Source organism: Rhincodon typus, chromosome 26, assembly GCF_021869965.1.
Source record: "Rhincodon typus isolate 14 chromosome 26, sRhiTyp1.1, whole genome shotgun sequence".
NCBI classification, from domain to species: Eukaryota; Metazoa; Chordata; class Chondrichthyes; order Orectolobiformes; family Rhincodontidae; genus Rhincodon; species Rhincodon typus.
The window spans coordinates 40,982,638-41,002,912 of NC_063357.1; the positions used below are offsets into that span (position 1 = coordinate 40,982,638).

A 20,275-nucleotide genomic window follows, 5' to 3' on the forward strand; every position below is an offset into this window, starting at 1 on the left:
AGCCTTCCTGCTCCTCTGATGCTGCTTGACCTGTTGTGTTCATCCAGCTCTACACCTTGTTGTCTCACCCTTTCCTGATAATTCAGTTTTGTTGACTATTTGGAGTGTCTGGGATCTCACATGGAGAATGGCTATCAGGGAGCACCAGGAACAAGGGCAGATGTCACTCAGCATGGGCCTATGGTCCTCACTCTAGCACAGAGTGCCCCCCCACCCTGGGCAGTACCCAAGCTCCAGTTGGTGTGGTTTGAGAACTGGGAGGGGTACATCAGAGAGCCGCAGCTTGTGATGGTTTCGCTGCCCCTACCTGATGAAGTGACGGTGCCCCGATCGCAGGGAGCCTTACCTGTCTCTGCCACTGCATGGCTCCGCAGTGCACGGCTCAATGTTCTTCTGTACAACCTCTGCCCGAAACAGGTACAGCGGGATCCACACGCCCAGCACACCAGTGGCAAAGGACACAGAGGCTGAGGCCAGAGTGGAGAACACAAAGCTTGGGCTGCGAGGGGCAGATCGGGAAAAGGCGTTAGACATTCGACCATGGGCTGTGGGCCCCAATCTCGTGTTTCCTGTTTGCAGTGTTCAAAACCCGCTCGGGGGTGAACCTGCGTTTGTATAGCGCCTGTGTCAGCCTCCCAGCACGCTTCACAATGAATGAAGTGCGCTGACTGCTGTGAGGTACAGCAAACAAGAGTCAGTTTATGCAAAGCAAGATCCCATAAACAGGTAAGAGTTGAAGGCTATTCACACTGCTTGGGGGTTGTGGGTGCAGGGTCAAACATCAGTCAGGATATCTGGGAGAACTCCCACGACATTCCTCGAGATATTACAGAGGGAGATTTATTTCAAACTGAGGGGGCAAACAGCATTGCAACTTTATGTCTCAATTAAAAGGGAGCACCTCTGGCATTGCAGCACTCCCTCAGCACTGACACCCCGACAGTGCGGCGCTCCCTCAGCACTGACCCTCCGACAGTGCGGCGCTCCCTCAGCACTGACCCTCCGACAGTGCGGCGCTCCCTCAGCACTGACCCTCCGACAGTGCGGCGCTCCCTCAGCACTGACCCTCTGACAGTGCGTTGCTCCCTCAGCACTGACCCCCCGACAGTGCGGCGCTCCCTCAGCACTGAATCCCCAACAGTGCGGCGCTCCCTCCATTCCGCATCCCCATCTCCCCTGGCATTCCCTTACTGAGCTTATGACTGAGCAGCCACCCCATCGCACACCATCACATTACTCTTACATTTTCACCACGGCCTTCATATCTTTGGTCCAGGAGGTACTGGCTCGAAGTTGCACCAGCTGCTGCTCTGCAGCTCCTCTCTTTGGCTCAGGGACCAGTAGGATGATGAGGGTCCCTGCGGCGAAGCCCATGGCTGGGGTCACCTGTTTGGGAGCAGAGAAATGTTTCATTTGAAACGAGAGGCATGGAGATAGCAGACTGGCCACGAAATCACATTGTGCTCATCATGTCACTGATAGCCATGTTCCCAGGGCACCCGGTGAGATTTATATTAATTGAAGTAAAAGCAGCATTGCAAAACTAGTCCCAGTCATGAAAACCATCATCGATTAATCCGCTAGTTCATTAAAGATCTTTTCGGAAGGAAGTCTACCATCCCTACATTGTCTGGTCCTCAGTGGTTAGCACTGCTGCCTCACAGCACCAGGGCCTTGGGTTCAATTCCACCCTTGGGCGACTGTCTGTGTGGGGTTTACACGTTCTCCCCGTGTCTGCGTGGGTTTCCTCCGGGTGCTCCGGTTTCCTCCCACAGTCCAAAGATGTGCAGGTTAGGTGGACTGGCCATGCTAAATTTGCCCCACAGTGTTCAGGGATGTGCAGACTAGGTAGGTTACAGGGGTGGGCCTGGGTGGGATGCTCTTCAGAGGGTTGGTGCGGATTTGATGGGCCGAATGGCCTCTTTCTGCCCTGGGGTGGAGATTCTATGATACAGGTGACTCCAGACCCACAGCAAAGTGGCTGACTCTTAACTGCCCTCTGGAATGGCCCTGTCAAGCCATTCAGTTCATGAGTACTAAATGGCAATGATACCCGTTCTGTGAAAGAATAAAGAAAAAAAGCAAAAGGCAAGAGGACAGTGTATACAACACATTGGACCCTTTATACACATTACTGCGCCCAGGCTCTGAGACTATGTCCAAGTATTTATACTATCATGATCTGTGAGCGGAGCCTGTAAAACTGGGAAACAGCAGACTGCAGCATCTGTAGTGACACGCAGCCTGACTCTAATTAAAGCCTTTGGAGCACTATGGGCTTTCGATCAAAACAATTCTTTTATGCTTCAAAAAACCCAACATTAAGTTGGCTGTCACAAGCATTACACACACTCTAGGAGGTTTGGTAGTTTCCATGTGGTCGATTGTTTTCTCCAGTAATTGGAAGAGGTGGACAGGTCATTCTTATCGAACCTAAAATTTATATAAACAAGGGACAGGAGAAGGCCATTCGGCCCCTCGTGCCTGCTCTGCCATTCAATTGGACCACGTCTGATCTGACTGCGAGCTCAAATCCACATTTCTCCATTCTCCGATAACCTTTCACCCCTTTGCTTGACAAAATCCATCTACATCCACCTTAAAAATATTAAGGACTCTGCTTCCGCCACCTTGGAAATACAATCTGCAGAGAAAAACATTTCTCCTCTTGTCTGTTCTAAATGGGTGATCCCTTAGTTTGAAACCCTGGCGAGCTGTAGTTCACGATTCTCCCACCAGGGGAAATATCATCTCCGCATCCAACCTGTTGAGAACATCTTGCATGTTTCAGTCAAGTGGCTGGTAGCCAGGCATTGGAAAGGATCAGCAACTTACAGTGTCTCTCTACCCTTAGAATATTCTAAAGTGTATCACAGCCAATTAACTACCATTACTGGGTTGCAACCGGTTCTGTACTGAGTCCATTGACAAGTCTCATAAGTACACAATCCAGGGCAACATAAAAGAGCTGTTTGTAAGTACAGGGATACATTTGTATGTCAGATCTTTAAAATTACACCCCCTGTACAGGATCGTGTTTGTAAATTGGGGAACCCCTGTACTTTGTTGTTTGTGGGTCAAAATCCTGGCTCTCCTTTCCTAACAGCACTGGGAGAGTCCCTGTGGTCCAATAAACTGCAGTGGGATCAAGAATATAAAGGGGCAATTGTGGGTACATGATATAGGCCCACATCCAGATATTTTAAAAATTGAAATGTAGTCTCTGTTGCAATGTAGCAGTCAATTTACATGCAAGTTCCCACAAATGACCAGATAATCTGCTTCTATCATATTGGCTGAGGCATAAACATTGGTCAGGCTATCTTTACAAGATGATATATCTGGTACAGTCAAGATGCATTCTCATAAGCCTAGATAAACTGCAGGAAATTCACACAACACAGAGTGAATTCCCTATGTTGTGCCATAGTCAAAAACAGATCTCATGATGGAGGTCCTCGAAATGTTAGAAGGAGATCCCCTGTTATTACAGAGAACAGACAACAGGAAGCATTTCTGCAGCAGTGCATTCTCCCCACTCCCCATTGACCTACATTCCAGAAATGTAGGCCATTGCAAGCAGCCACACTGCAGAGCGAGAATATGTCCTACATTCAACACAATAAATCACTCAGACCAAAAAAACACAGGAGAACATGATAGGAAGAGGGTGAACACTCACCCGCAGTGCCCAGTGCCAGTCTCCAGACGCCTGTGTCACACAGGATCCCAGAACGTAGCCGAGTCCACTGTGAGGAAAGCGGTAGCAAACGTTATTAAAGCATCATTAGTGCAATACTTCGCTTCTGAGGAACAGGGGAGCTGGGAGACTCACACACTGGGCTGGGGTAGCATTCCCGACGCTCCTGGAGCAAGCAACTGTTTCCTCGGATTCTTCTCCCGGGCACTGCCCAATAGCTGAAGTGGTCAGTGATTTATGCACCTGACTACATTGTCATCCACACCCACTCACCCAATACACCCTCCAACCTGACATCATGCTGTTCCATTGAACATGAGGATGGTCGCACGCTTTGTAATCGGGAGGGCTGTGAATTTGGGAAAGACGAGGAGGGGTAGGTGGCTCAGCTCAGTGTTTGATAAGGCCTATGTCTTCATGTGGTGGAGGTTCTGTGCAACTTTAGTCCCTGATTTAGGAGAAGAGGGATAATTACGGCAGTTAGAAGGGGACAGGCAAATGGGTTTCTTAACTCCAATATTTAGTAAAAATGGGCTTTTGTGGTGCAGTGGTGATGCCCCTACCTCTGAGCTTGGAGGTCCAGGTTGAAGTCCCACCTACCCAAGAGGTACATCATAACATCCATGATCATGTGGGTTAGAAAATTTCTGTTTGGTAAATTGTCTCAAAAGCCCAAATGGTACATTCATGTCATGATCGAGCTGGGCACGTGAGTCCCACCTACCATGGTTGACTCTTAACCACTCTCTAACCTTGCAGGCAGTTGGCTTGCCGTTGCATCTCCTCCAAACACATGGGATTGATCAAGTTCTGGAAGGTGACAACCTTCTGAAGGGATCTGTGGGGAAATGGTGACAATGTCGCTGTAGTAACCCAGGCAAATGCTCTGGGGACATGGGTTCAAATCTCACCACAGCGGCTGGTGGCATGTAAATGGAATCAAATCTGAAATTGAAAGTGGTGACCTATCGTCACTTGTTGTAATAACCCATCTAGTTCATTAACACCCTTGAAAGTGGAGTCGCAGGTAAACAGGGTAGTGAAGAAGGCACTTAGTATACTTACCTTTATTGGTCAGTGCATTGAGTATAGGAGTTGGGAGGTCATGTTGCAGCTGTACAGGACATTGGTTAGGGCACTTTTGAAATACTGCATGTAATTCTGGTCTCCCTGCCATAGGAATGATGTTGTGAAACTTGAGAGAGTGCAGAAAAGATTTACAAGGATGTTGCCAGGGTTGGAGGGTTTGAGCTATAGGAAGAGGCTGAATAGACTGGGGCAATTTTCCCTGGAGCGTGGGAGGCTGAGGGATGACCTTATACAGGTTTATAAAATCATAAGGAACATGAATGGGGTGAATGTCTTTTACCTGGTGTGGGGGAGTCCAGAACTAGAGGGTTTAAAGGTGAGAGGGGAAAATTTTAAAAAGGACATAAGGGGCAATTTTTTCACACAGAGGGTGATGCGTGTATGGAACGAGCTGCCAGAGGAAGTGGTGGAGGCTGGTACAATTACAACATTTAAAAGGCATCAGAATGGGTACATGAATAGGAAGGGTTTAGAGGGATATGGGCCAAATGCTGGCAAATGGGATTAGATTAATTTAGGATATCTGGTCAGCATGGACAAGTTGAACCGAAGGGTCTGTTTCCGTGCTGTGCATCTCTATGACTCTATGACTTTAATACTGTTGAGGTTAAATCTGCAGTTCTTATCTGGTCTGATGTACATGTGACATCAGACCCACAGTAACAGTTAACTGCCCCCTGAAAAGCTGAGTAAACTTCTCAGTTCAAGGGCAATTAGGGATGGCTCACAAATGCTGGCCTCACAACTGACACCCACATCCCATGAAGGGATAAACACATCAGAGGAATGAGCAATAAATGGCCACAACTTGAGAACAAACTTTAAAAGCACAGAAACTCAGTGCCATACCTTCCCAGTGGAATAGCAAAGTAGAAGAAGGACAGCATACAGGTTCTGGTGTCTTTGGTAAACATGTCAGCGATGATGGTGGGAGCGATTGTGGAGTAGCTGGCCTCACCAAACCCGACCAGACCTCTCGAGATGAGAAAGAGCCAGAAGTTCTGAGGAGTAAGCACATTGACGCGAAGGTAAAACAGTGAGCACGCATTTCCTCATATTCAAACTGAACAATGCAAGTCTCATTCTGCCTGTTCCTGGAATTTTCCCACTAGAATTTGCTAAATCAGGGCTCCAACATCCCAGCTCTACAGCGCTACCAATGGTTAAAGCCTTTGCTCAGTTCCTTGTGGAAAGGTGGGAATATTAATCAGCACAACCAAATAACTCACTGAAGTAACCTGGGTCCTTTTTTTGGCATTAAGGGTGTAAAATTGCAGGTTGCTGCCATAATAGCATTTGCTACACACACAATGGGAGGCAGTGGTGTGCTTTTCATATGATTGAGAAAATTATTTGATTGTCATGCCATCCTTGAAGATGTACGCACCATTTGCCTGCACTGACACTCGCTCAATAATAGTCCTCGTGCCTGGGATCTACTTTCTCTGCAAGAACAGAGATCGAGCTCTCTCTACCAAGGCTTTGATTGAAACCAAGAGAGAGTGAGAGATAGATGGGGGAGAGAGAGAGTGAGAGAGAGAGAGAGGGACAAACAGACAGAGAGAGTGTGTGGAGTCATTTATGGAGGTACTGCAATAATGAGACAAAGAGTGGGGTCAGACCTCCACTGGAATTGCCCTAGGACTGCAGCGGTTCAAGGTGACAGCTCATCACCTTCCCAAGGGCAATTAGGGACAGACTATAATCGCTGGATTGGACAGAGAGTCTTACAGCATGGAAACAGACCTCTTGATCCAATCTTTCTCCTCTCACCTTAAAAATACATCCCCTCAGTCTTGAAAGCTCCCAAACTAGGGAAAAGACAACTCGCATTCAACTTATCTATAACATCCATGATTTTATAAACGTCTATAAGGTCACCCCTCAACTTCCTATGCTCCAGTGAAAAACATCCCAGTCTATCCAGCCTCTCCCTATAACTCTTGCGTTTCATGGTCAATCTCGAAACGCTGGTGATTCAGACACATGACAGCTTCAAATCTCCAATTGGGAGGGGGCTCTTGTTTCGCATTTGGGAGTACAGCTGATCCAGCACATTACTCTGCGGTCACTATGGCTACCGGCAGATCTGATCTGTGCACCCTGATTGCCTGCACTCATTTAAAACCTACCAAGCACTTGGTCACCCATGCTAATGTCCTTCGATGGATATAGATGCCTGATGACACTGCTGTGTGGTGCCTTCGGGCTTTTCGCTGCATTGAAAGTGCTAGACGAATGCAGGTTGTTGTTGTAAGGCTGAAGCTATGTTTCAATTGTTTTATGTCAATCTGGAATGAGTACTATATTCAGTACTGAGCACTCTACCTCAGGCAGGTTATACTGACCTTGGAGAGGATACAATGCTTTTCAACTCGAAGAAGACCAGAGATAAAATGATTAAATTGTAAGTGCAGATTGTATTGATTAAGCATGTTCCTGGAGCAGAGGGGATTAAACACTGCTTGCATCAAAAACCATTTATAATAATCAAAAAGCATTCGATGTGCTTGATACTGAGAAACTGGTTACTCTGATCTTGTCTAGACGAAAGCACAAACCTAAAAGTGGGGATAGGCTGTCGAGAAGGAAATCAGGAAGCAATATTTCACTTAAAATAAAATGTAGTAACTGAAATACTATCCTCTCCAACCAACTCCACCCCACCTCCAAAATACAAGGAGTCTTGAAATTTTTAAGACTGAGATCGATAGAGTTTTGTTAGGTTGTTGGCAGTCTAGATCAGGCACCATCTCCTGGAATGGCTTAACAATTGAGGGGCTGAATGGCCTCCTCTTGTTCCTCTTCTAGAAATATCTGTCGTTCTCAATGGGCATTAGCCAAGACTCTTTGGTAGAGCTAATGATTGGCACCTCCTTAAAGAGATGGCAATTAATGGGCCACATCCATAGTGTCTATTCTGCCCACGTTTGGATAAAGTCACAACTTGGAAATTTTTTTTTACACAAATTGGACACCTTTCTGCCAATTTCTGTGCAGCATTTGTTTTGTTCCAAAAGTTACATTCTTGGCATTTTAGGCCTAGGTTTTGAAGGCTTCTAGAAAAGGCAGACTCAGTGAGTTTAAGAATTTAAATAAAACTTGAAGAAGAGTCATACTGGACTCGAAATATTAACTCCGTTTCTCTCTCCACAGATGCTGCCAGACCTGCTGAGTTTATCCAGCCTTCTCTGTGTTTGTTTCAGATTTACAGCATCCGCAGTATTTTGCTTTTATTCAGGAAGTTAGATGTTCGCTTTGCCAGATAACCTGCGACCAGACAGAAGAGACTGTAGAAAGGATGTAGGCTTTAGTTAACTAGCAGAAGAACGTGGTGACTTTTATTTTTTTTTGTCTGTTCATTGGTTTGGAGATCGTGCGCTGGACCTGCATTTATTGCCCATCCTGAGTGCTCTGGAGAAGATGGTGGTGAGCTGCCTTCTTAGACTGATGTGATCTATGGGATATGGGTACACCCACAGTGTGGGGGTTCCAGGATTTTGACCCAGCGACAGTGAAGAGACGGCAATATATTTCCATGTCAGGATGGTAAGTGGCTTGGAGCGGAACTCTCAGGGAGTGGTGTTCCCATATATCCGCTGCCCTTGTCCTTCTAGATGGAAGTGGTCGTGGGTTTGGAAGGTGCTATCTGAGGAGTCTACTAAATTTCAGCAGTCCATCTTGTAGCTAATACACACTGCTGCCACTGGACATCAGTGACGGAGGGAGTGAACACTGAAGGGGGTGTCAATTGAGAGAGCTCCTTTGTCCTGAATAGTGTCAAGCTCCTTGACTGAAACATGCAGGACGATAAAACACAGACTGCAAATTACACTGTTCTGGGATGAAGGTGTGGCGATAACTATCAATAGTAAATTGATGTACGCTCAAAAAGATAAGATCTGCAGAGGAAATATTAGGAGAGAGGGACTAATCGGATAGCTCCTTCAAAGAACTAGTGCAGGCACGATAGGCTGAGTGGCCTCCATCAGTGCTCAGTGATTCTGTGAAAGCAGCCAAGAAATTAAAAGTGGTTATGAGATTCAGTCCTTATTAAAATCATGGCAAAATCAATCAAAGGAGTTAATCCTTGCATCTGTAATGAATATTTCTCTGGTGTGTTAAAATCCCTACAGATGACGTTAACCTATAATTAGATTCGTTTGCCTAGATCTGTATGTGTCAGGAACACTCCTGCTCATGCAATTTTGTACAAAGGAAGAGCTTGCAGATTAAGAGTACAGTTCACAATCCTCTAAAGGATATTTGTAGACGATGTGGCAGGTTTTGTTTTCATTAGGATTTGCTCATGGTGGTGCAATTTTCTGATGTAACTGGTGACACCTTTCATGCCCAGGTAGCTTTATGCAGTTTATAGAAACACAGGAAATTGAAGCAGCAGCAGGAAGCCATTCGGCCCCGCAAGCCTGCCCCACCATTCAACAAGATCATGGCTGACCTTCTACCTCAACTCCATTTTCCAACACAATGTGAAAGGATTGTCAAACCATTGTATCAGGTAAAGTATCAGACTCTCAGGATTCAGGATTGAGTACAAGGGGCTTTGTTTGTCCTGAAAGGAGGATGGACGCTGGGTGGCATGGTGGCTCAGTGGTTAGCACTGCTGCCTCACAGCTCCAGGGACTTGGGTTCAATTCCACCCTCGGGCAACTGTCTGTGTGGAGTTTGCACATTCTCCCTGTGTCTGTGTGGGTTTCCTCTGGGTGCTCCAGTGTCCTCCCACAGTCCAAAGATGTGCAGGCTAGGTGGATTGGCCATGTTAAATAGTCCATAGTGCTCAGGGATGTGTAGATTAAGTAGGTTATAAGGGGATGAGTCTGGGTAGGATGTCTAGGGTTGGTGTGGACTTGTTGGGCCAAAGGGCCTGTTTCCACACTGTAGGGATTCTATGAACTGTACAATCTGAGTTTGTTCAGTAAGTGGTCTCAATATATTGGAGGCACTGTGACTTCAGGCATCTTAACCCATTAAAGTTTACCAAATTAATTCCTGGGATGGCAGGATTGACAATATGAGGTGAGATTGAACCAGTTAGGATCGTATTCACTGGAGTTGAGAAGAATGTGGGGAATCTCAAGGAAACCTATAACATTTTAACAGAACTAGACAGGTTGGGGTGTCCCTAATGATGGGGGTATCCAGAATCCAGGCTCATAGTTTAACGACAAGGGGTAAACCTTTAAGACTGAAATAAGGAGAAATTTGTTTCCCTGGAGAATGGTGATCCTGTGGAATTCATTGCCACAGAAAGCATTGAAACAAAAACACTATGTATTTTCAAGAAGGAGGTAGATCTAACCCTTGTAAAAGGATCAAAGGACATGGGGAGGAGGGTGGGATTAGGGTATTGAGTTGGATGATCAGCCATGATCATACTGAATGGTTGTGCAGGCTCAAGGAATTGAATGGCCTATGCCTGCTCCTATCTTCTGTGTTTCTATGTTAAAGGATGAGCAAAAGACTATTCAGCCCATTAATTCTATCCCTTTATGAATGTACGTACTGGGGACATTTGATTGACTACGAAGTTCTTGGGGAGGTGGGGTTGTGGGTGAAAATTCTGATTGTTGCCTCTACCCTGAATTCCTGATGATCGAAGGCCAAATGAACACCAACTGATTGGTTCCATGGAGGGTAAGACCGCGGGAATTAACTGCAAGTCAGTGAGGTGGTCATCCAGAATAAGAAGGACATTCTGACAAGAGCAAAATTAAAAGCGAAATACTGCAGATGCTGGAAATCTGAAATAAAACCAGAGCATCAGCAGGTCTGGCAGCACCTGAAGAGACAGACAGAGTTAACATTTCGAGTCAACATTCGTTAATATTACTAATGCCCTTTAGGGAAGGAAATTGCCATCCTTACCTGGTCTGGCCTGCATGTGCCTCCAGACCCACAGCAATGTGGTTGACTCTGAACTGCCCTCTGAGCAATTAGGGATGGGCAATAAATGCTGCCTAGCCAGCGATGCCCACATCCCGTGAATGAAGAAAGAAAAAATAGTCTGGCATGACTCTTCTTCAGAACTGGTTACAAAATTGCAAAGGAGAGTCATTCTGATGAGATATTAATTTTGTTTCTATCTCCACAGACCTGCTGAGTTTCTCCAACACTTTCTGTTTTTATTTAAGAACGTTACAGCTTACATTCATGTAGCATTTTTACCAAAGTAAAACCTTTCAAGGGTCTCCAAAGATGCATTATCAGAAAAAAATTTGACACCAAGTCACATGATAGATATTAAGGTAAGATTAAGGTCAAAGGGAATATAGGGTTTTAGCAGAAGCTAACAGGGTGGAAGAGCGGGAGAAAAATTGAGGGGTGTAGCGAGGGAATTCCAGAGTCCTGGGACCTAAGCAATAGAAGGTACAGCCGCAATGATGGAGCGATTAAAATCTGGGATGCTCAATAAACTGGAACTAGGAAATCTTAGGGAGAGTAGGGCTGGAGGAGGGTAGAAATATAAGGAGGGGCAAGGCCATTGAGAGCTTCAGAGAAAAAGAATGAATGTTACAAGCTAAGCATTAGCAAGACAGGAAGATCAGCATGGTGTGAATGTTAACAAGCGTCATCCAATTTTCAAGATGTAAAACAAAACGCGGCAAGTATAACAGGCTGGATTAACCTGCACAAACACTTGAAAGGATTAAGTTCATAGAGCAGAACCCTTTCCTATGTGTTTGACTCATTCTGCTAATATTAGATACCAGGACTCAGATGCTAGATTACAAGAGTTGAGTTGAAGTGCGCTGTGGATTATTTAGTAATTGCCTCAGGGACCAAACAGTCTGCGCACATTAAATACCGATGGTCCAGCTGACTCTGATCAACCAACAGCGAGAACATTGCAGCAGTTCATCTTGCCAGTTGAGTGATTTGAAAAAAAGATATTTCAGACGAAGCAAAAGAAAACCGACATTCAGCTCTGCTCCAACTCAGAGCTCCATCTGAAGACGCAATCTGGCAAAATACCCATTGTAAGGTTTCAGGAATAAAATGGAAATTTGAAGTTAGCATGGCAGTCTTCCAAGAAAGAATGGCTTCATGATTTATTTATGACTGGGCTCATGATTTAACGTATATGCCAGATAATTAAAATAGACACACGGGCTGAAGAGGATCCTTATTCTACTTTAGGGATTTAAAATACAGGTTGGTAATTCGAGAATACTTTTAGGGATGAGGAACTTCACTCACATGGATAGAGCAGAGTCAATGGGATTGGTCTCCTTGGAGAAGAGAAGGCTGAGGGAAGAGCTGATAGAGGGAAGGGGTCTGGTCAGAGTCAACGGGGAGAATTGCAGGAGGATCGAGAACACTGATGTAAGGCATCCAGCAGATGAAAAGTGTTTTTTACGAAGTGAGTGATTAGGATCTTGAAATGACTGCCTGAGAGATTGCAGTTGTGGCTCTTGGAAGATTATTTGAAGAGAAAACATTTGCAACAAGAAGGGGAAAGGGCAGGGAATGGGGCTAGCAGATTTGCGCTTGAAGAAAACTGGCATGGGTATGATGGGCCAAATGGTCTCATTCTTTGTCCTTACCATGACCTGATGAAGAACTTCTAGGAACAACATCTGGTTAGTCCCTCTGCACTGCCACCTACAGATCAGTGATGTCTGCTACACCAGGACATCCCAAATCCGCTGTTTCAATGAGCCATCCCAAAATTCCAGGGCACCTCTGGCCTAACCTTGCTATAGCTCTCCAACAGGAGCACACAATGCAATTTGTTTCTGCTTCTTCCGATAATGTTTTCAGTCTCAATGTTCACTCTCTCCCGAAGGTATCACCTCTTGCCCAGCTGCCCTTCAATCCCTTGCCCGTACTCAGAGTTGGGGTTTTCACTTGTCCACTCACCAGCCCACTGATTGACTGCCATTTCTCTAACAAACAGGAACGTCGCTGACCGCTGAACACAGAAACCTCTGACTCGATGTCCCATCAGCGTAATGGTCAGCAAGCCTACTTGGGTATCAGAGAATAGAATCATAGAATCCCTACAACGTGGGAAGAGGCCATTCAGCCTATCATGTCTGCAATGACCTTCCAAAGAGTATGGTCATTGCTGATTCAGCCCTTTGTACTGTGGGCCTGTGTGCTCACAGACAACCGGAATCTTTAATCTTCCTGTGTCACCTCATCTAACTGAGCGACTTCGGGCAGGTGCTACCAACCTTTGGGACCATCTTCCCCAGAGAATAGCAGAGGCTGGATCACTGAATAAACTCAGGACCAAGCTCAACTTTTGATTGATGGGGGAGTCTAAGGTAATGGGAAGGGCAGGCAGGAAAGTGGATTCCACGCCCAGCGGGATCTTATTGAATGGTAGAGCAGGCTTGAGGCACAGAGTAGTCTGCTTCCTGCCCTGATAACTGGAAAAGAGCTTCTTGTCAGATCCCTTTGCTTCTTCTCTTCATATGAGGCTCAGCCCTGCCTCTGAATCTCATGTTTTATGGGTTCACATCCCACTCCAAAAACTCCACCGCGACATTTGACTTCTGTTTCAGTGTAGCGCCGAAACCAGCATCTGGTCACTATTGTTTCAGAGATAGTAGGAACTACCGATGCTGGAGAATCTGAGATAACAAGAAGATTTTCTGAAGAAGGGTCTAGGCCGAAACGTCAGCTTTCCTGCTCCTCTGATGCTGCTTGGCCTGTTGTGTTCATCCAGCTCTACACCTTGTTATTTCTGGTCACTAGTACATTGCATTGCTGTTTGTGGGAGCTTTCTCCGCACAATTTGGCAACAGTGTTCCCAAGCATTACAATAACTGCATTTCAAAACTATGTCATTGGCTGTAAAATGCTTTGGGACCTGATGAGAGGCGCTAAACAATTGCAATTCTTTCTTGACAATGTTGTTATCCAGAATAAGGTTAGATTCGATTTAATCCCTTCTCTGTAGCTTGAGGGCAAAACTTATTTATACTTAATTATAGTTCTAGCGTGCGCAGATTGTCATGGTGTCTCCTGGAAGTAAAGATGAATCTCTCAGACTGTGCTATGAGTGAAACCAGGGGAGAAACTGTAGGGGAAACAAGGAAAGTACCGAGACAGGAAAATAAATATGGTTTGACTAACAGTCAAGGTCCAGATGGTAACTGTTCACATGAGGAGGAGGGATATCGCAATGATGCGCATGTTGGCTAACCAGTGGGTGATAACACTTGGGAAGGTGGGAGTGGAAGAGCATAGGTGGAAACTTTTAGTAACGTGTTGGACCAGAGTTACAAGCTCATTACAGAATCTAAGAACAGGCCCATTATTCCCACTCCACCGTCCAATATATCAGCTGCATTTACCTGCTGTTGTTCCTCCTGACACTCCTTGCTCGAGCTTGTGATTGCAGGTACGGTGAGGGTAGGGGTGGGGAGGGAGGGACGATAGGGAACTAGGGTCCTTTGCTCTAACCCCGAATTGAGAGACCATTGCACAGTGCTGTTCCAATGGAGAGATGTTAGCAACACTGGTAAAGCTAATTCTGTGGATTCAAATCCCACCACAGCAGCTGGAGGGATTAAATTCGAGTTTTAAATGTGGAACTTAAAAGTTAGACTCAATCATCTGACCATGGGAACAGGAGTGAGCCATTCAGCTCCATCGAGCCTGCCCTGCTATTCAATTCGATCATGACTAATCGAGCACTTATCAATGCCTTTCACACACCCCATCCCTGTAACCCTGTGTGCTACAGATAACCAGGAATCTACCAATCCCCACCTTAAGCATATTCAAAGACTGAGCTTCCACAACCTTCTATGGTAGAGAATTCCAGAGATTTCATAACTTTCTGAGTAAAATAATGTCTCCTCATCTCAGACCTAACTGGCATCCCTCTTATTTTTAAACTGTGACCCTCTGGTTTTAAACTCCCCAGTCAGGGAAAACATCTTACTGCAACCACCCTCTCTATCCCTTTAAGTATTTGGCAACAGTCGATGACCTCTCAGACTTCAAAAGTCTAGAGAATGTAGGTCCAGTTTGCCTGATCTCTCTTCATACAACAGTCCTGACAACTATCACTTAATCAAAAACAAAGTTGCTGGAAAAGCTCAGCAGGTCTGGCAACATCTGTGAAGGAAAATACAGAGTTAACGTTTCAGGTCTGGTGACCCTTCCTCAGAACTGTTCTTTTCCAGCAACTTTGTTTTTGTTCCTGATTTACAGCATCTGCAGTTCTTTCTGTTTTTATTAACCATCACTTAATGTTGTAAAATACCCATCTGGTTCACTGAAGTCCTTAGGGGCACGCTGTCCTTATCTGGCCTGGCCTACATGTGACTCCAGACCCACAGCAACATGATCGAGTGTTAACCGCCCTCTGAAACAGGCGAGCACTCAATTCAAGGGCAATTAGGGATGGGCAACAAATACCAGCCTTGCCAGTGATACGTACATCCCACGAAGGAGTGAAGATAAAGCGCTCATTTGGACTGGGGGCTAAATTAAATCATGGGTTTCCCAATTAGAACTGTAAACACCCTCAAACCTAAATACAGGGCAGAAAATGATCAAACGGAAACAGAGGCTGACTCCAGTATTGCCTCCCTTAGGGAATGAGTGTCTCTTTCTCTGCAGGGGGATGTTATTAACTACTATTCTGCTATTGGGATGTTCTGGGTGGGCTTTTAATTATGAGGGGTGGGGCTCATCACTCATTGCTTTTTTCACGATTCAAACACAACATTCCTCTGAAGTAGGGAAAGCTTGTTGATGTCTGAAAAGAATTTCAAAGTTCAGGCTGCTGTGCCCTTTCTCTTTCATGAAAATCAAAAGGGAGACAGGCATTTTCTGATATTGAGACTGATAGCTTAATCCTTCAGCCCCTCGTCTCCTCCATCACTCCCCCCACCCAATGTTCTACTTGATCATCCCATTTCCTGTGCAATTAGTTCACCCAGTTCAAGCTGAGGCAACTGTCACCGGGCTGCCAACAGAAACAACCCCTCCCTCGTCATTTTTGTGGTTTGGTTGAAAAATGATTGGCAACAGCTCGTGGTTTTCTTCGAACGTTCACAGATCGATGCAGGGGAAGAAAGTAAAAGTTTTTTGAAAATGGGCAAGCAGGGAATTTGCAAAAGATTTGCGTTTCTCCCCGTGCTCAGGGTGATTTATGTGGGCTGAGGGCTGATCTTTTCCAGAGGTGAGGAAGCCTGCCATTTCAAGGCTCCGGCCTCGCACCTCAATCTCCCGCATGGTCCACGCAAAGTAATTTGACGCTTTTGTTTCACTTCCCATCAAAGTGGCTGAGGGCTACAGAAGGTAAGAGTGCTCAAATTGACCAATGACATGTACTTCAAAATGGAGGCCCAGTCCAACCAGTACATTCGTTTCCGGTGTTTCTGGTGTTTTATTTTCATGTATCCAGACCGGGATAACACCCATCCAGAATTAAGGAGACCCAATTCATGTCACAGGATCTTGATTTCACAACTAAAACTGAGCCTGTCCTCTGAATCAGGGATGGGCTTGACCCTGATGTAGGCCTCTTTCAAAATGGAGGCGGTAGCATCACTTGTGACTCCTCTTTAGGCCTTTCCCACCCCGTTCAAGGTGAATTAAGATGGAACCTCAAAGTTGTATAATGCAGTGACCGTTGTTATATGGTTAAACACAACACCTATTCTGTGAAGTTTTTGGGACAGAAACAGCTATCTCTGCTTGAGCTGTTAAACATGGGTCCTTCATGATCTCTCACTAGCACACCTGTTCTGCTTGTACCAATGTGTACAAAAGCCTCAAAGTGGACAAAATTCACTGTACAATTTTCAATTAGCCACAATTTGCACAGCAACATTTGACAAATCTCAATGGAATGAATGGGAACTTTATCTCAGGTTATGAATTACACAAGGACTGATGGCTGGAACACCAGCAAGCAATGGCTTTATTTACCAATGTCTAATCTGAACGACTGTGACTTGATTTCTTTTTTAAAAATTTATTTGTGGGATGTGGGGGTCACTGGCTGGCCAGCATTTATTGCCTGTCCCTAGATGCCCTCGAGAAGGTGATGGTGAGCTGCCTTCTTGAACAGCTGCAGTACATATGTTGTGGGTTGACCCACAATGCCCTAAGGGAGGGAATTCCTGTATTTTGATCCAGCAACACTGAAGGAACGGAAATATATTTCCAAGTCAGGATGGTGAGTGGCTTGGAGGGAAAATTGCAGGTGGTAGTGTGCCGTGTATCTGCTGCCCTTGTCCTTCGAGATGGAAGTGGTCGTGGGTTTGAAAGGTGCTGTCTGAGGTGAATTCTTTGGTGAATTTCTGCAGTGCATCTTGGAGATAGTACACACTGCTGCTACTGAGCGTCAGTGGTGGAGGGAGTGGATGTTTGTGGATGTAGTGCCGATCAAGCGGGTTGCTTTGTCCTGGATGGTGTCAAGCTTCTTGAGTGTTGTTGGGGCTGCACTCATCCAGGCAAGTGGGGTGTATTCCATTGCGCTCCTGACTTGTGCCTTGTAGATGGCGACAGGCTTTGAGGAGTCAGGAGGTGAGTTACTGGCTGCAGTATTCCTAGCCTCTGGCCTAGTCCCAGACCCAGAGGCCAAGGAGGCAACACCTTTGCGAGAAGAGTGGTTGGGGCGTGGATGAGGCCGGGGGAACAGGAAATGCAATGACCAGCTCTGCGGTTAGTGAAGCCCTGTCCATCCCTCCCAACGTGGTGGCCTATCCTTTCATGGGGAGAGGGGACAAGCATGCCTCTGTAACTCACCGGCTTAGTAATGAAGGAGCTGATCAGGGTAACGGCTGACCAGAAAAATATCCCACAGCTCAGAATGAACTTCCTGTTGAAGCGGTCGCCAAGGAAACCAAAGATAGGGGTGGCCACCATGAAGCTGCAGATGAAAACTAGGGAGAGAGAGAAAATCAGCAAATTAGTTATGAGTTTTTACTCGGGGAATGCCATTCACATTAACACTCTCTAAACTTCACATCAGTTTCCAGTCAGCATGGAGCACTGACAATATATCAAATGTCTTGCAAATTTGACTTGGATGTCACCATTAGGTCTGGACCTCTAAAATTTGATCACTAGCTAGATTTATTTTGCTTCTGGCCCCCCCGATGAAACTCCTTACATCATCACTAAACTGGTGCCTCAGCAGGCTGGGAAAGATGCCACAATTTTCCCTGGTGTCTGTTTTTGTAACCATGCATCAACAACCACTCAGACAAATTATGTCCTGAGTGCCTTAGTTACAATACAACATCCCAAAGATCCTAATCGCCTCTGACAGCCTCCTCAGTGCTACCCCAAGATTTTGCACTCAAGTCAGCAGCTGTAGGGCTCAAACCTATAACCTTTAAGTTCAGAGGTGGATATGCTACCCACTGAGCCAAAGCTGATATCCACAGAGCCCACTCATTTCATGTAGTACATTAGTGGCAGACTTGGACCACTCTCATTGTCCAGCAATTTACCCACCTGGTCACTCATTTTTTTAAAATATTCATTCGTGGGATATGGACAATAGTGACCAAACTAACATTTATCACCCAAAGAGCAGTTGTGAGTAACCACCTTGCTGTGAGCCTGGATTCACATGTAGACCAGACTGGGTCAGGATGACAGATTTCCTTTAGATGGGTTTTTAAACAACAATTGATATCAGTAGATGATTTCAAATTCAAATTCCACCATCTGCCACAGTGAGATGTGAACCTGTATCCCCAGCGCATTAACCGAGGACTCTGTCCAGCGGCAGCACCACTATAACCACTATAACCACTGCCTCCCCAGACCTCACAGCATTAAACCAATTTCTGCCTGAGTTTGCTTTCAGGAAGGCTGCAGGCGGATTTCAATGGACTTTTCACTTTATGATCTTTATCCCAAATGAGATTCTGCTGAACCAGTCCAGTTATCCTGAAAAATAAAACAATGTCATCTGGCAGCTTGAAGCTGCAAATTCCAAATGAACAAGGGAAATCAAGCAGTAAAGGTTCTGCCTGATTCAATGAGAACAAATATTCAGCTCAGTCAGAAATCATCTTCATTATACTCAAGATTATCTAAATATCCTGACTGTGACTAGTGTGTGAGAGCCACTGTGTACTTGACTGTGTGTGTGTGTGTGTGTGTGTGTGCATGCATGCGCATATGTGTGTGCATGTATGTGTTAGTCTATGTGTGTGTGTGTGTGCGTGTGTCAGTGTCAGTACGGTTTTGCGAGTGAGTGAGAGTAAATGAGTGTTTATGATTGCGAGAGTGTGTTAATGTGATGACATGAGTATGGGTGAATATTTATGGGTGAATGTGAGTGTGTGGGAATGTGTGTATGTGACAGTCTGTGTATGTGAGGACATAAGTGTAAATGAGCATTTATGAGTGTGTGGAGTGAGTTTATAAATGTGTGTTTATGAGTGTGTGGGAGTGAGTTTATGAATGTGTGTTTATGAGTGTGTGGGAGAGTGTGGGAGGGTGTAGGAGTGAATGAGAGAGTCCATGAGTGTCTGTGAGTATTTCAGTGTGTGTAAGTATTTATAATTGTGTGAGAATGTGTAGCAGTCTGTGTGGCTGTGTAGGGGTGTGTCTATATTTATGAGTGCGTGAGAGAGTTTGGAAGTATGTGAGTGTTTGAGTGTGAGGGAGTGTGTATGAATGTGTATGAGTGTGTGAGGGTGTTTGAGTGTGTAAGAGACAGTGGAAGTGTGTGTGTGTTTATGAGTGTGAGGGAGTGTGTGTGCGAGTGTGTGCATGAGTGTGGGGGACTATTTATGGAATGGTGTGTTGGTTCGAATGAGTGTGTATGAGTGCGTATAACTATGTGAGAGTGTATGGTTTATCAATTAGTTACAGCGTATGAATGAAAAGTCCTCAGGTCACTGCCAGACAATAAAATAGTTTAAAAGCTCAGTGTATAGAGATTTAAATTTTTGACTCCGCTCTCAAATGATGTTTCTTCATAAGAGATCAATGTTGTTTTCTTTTCATTGACAATACAATTTACAAAAGCTATTGGAGGTTCCTGTTGGGTTGTGGTGAAGTAAATCTGAGGATGACAGTACGGCTCCAACAGGGAGAGAGCCCAGTTTGACATCCCTGGCTGAGTATCATCCAGCCAAAAGGAATCTCTAAAAATAGAACAGACTCAAGTCCCTGATCTCCATGAGGGCACTATGTAATGAGTGTGTTTCAAAAAAGAGACACATCTCATTTATAACGCTGGAAAACAGCTTCCAGATTGTGACCTGACTCCAGTTCCCTGATGTGTAACTGCCTTGGAACCACAGGAAGCATATCATCCCCTATAAAAGAGAGATGCACAGTTTCATAATGTAGACCAACACCCCAGTGCAGCACTGAGGAAGCAGCTCCCTTTAATCTGCCACTCTCCCCCATACAGTCTACCTTCTGGCTTCATCATTTTGTTGACATAATAACAGAGAAAGGGCTTTCCTTGATATTGTGACTTTCATGACCTCAGGCTGTCCCAATGAAGATCTCTGACAAAGT

At 45.4% G+C, this 20,275-nt stretch overlaps 1 protein-coding gene across 2 annotated transcripts in view; it reads right to left on the reverse strand.

Annotated features, from left to right (window-relative positions):
* Nucleotides 1–20,275, reverse strand: part of LOC109911325 (spinster homolog 2 (Drosophila)) — a 93,949-nt gene that overhangs the window by 25,655 nt on the left and 48,019 nt on the right. For both annotated transcript variants that reach the window (XM_048612832.1, XM_048612833.1), the window contains exons 3-7: nucleotides 17,531–17,667; nucleotides 5,639–5,790; nucleotides 3,683–3,749; nucleotides 1,244–1,386; nucleotides 347–499 (exon numbers count right to left, since the gene is read on the reverse strand). In XM_048612832.1, the coding sequence (XP_048468789.1) occupies nucleotides 347–499; nucleotides 1,244–1,386; nucleotides 3,683–3,749; nucleotides 5,639–5,790; nucleotides 17,531–17,667 (652 nt within the window). The remainder of the gene's footprint in view (nucleotides 1–346; nucleotides 500–1,243; nucleotides 1,387–3,682; nucleotides 3,750–5,638; nucleotides 5,791–17,530; nucleotides 17,668–20,275) is intronic.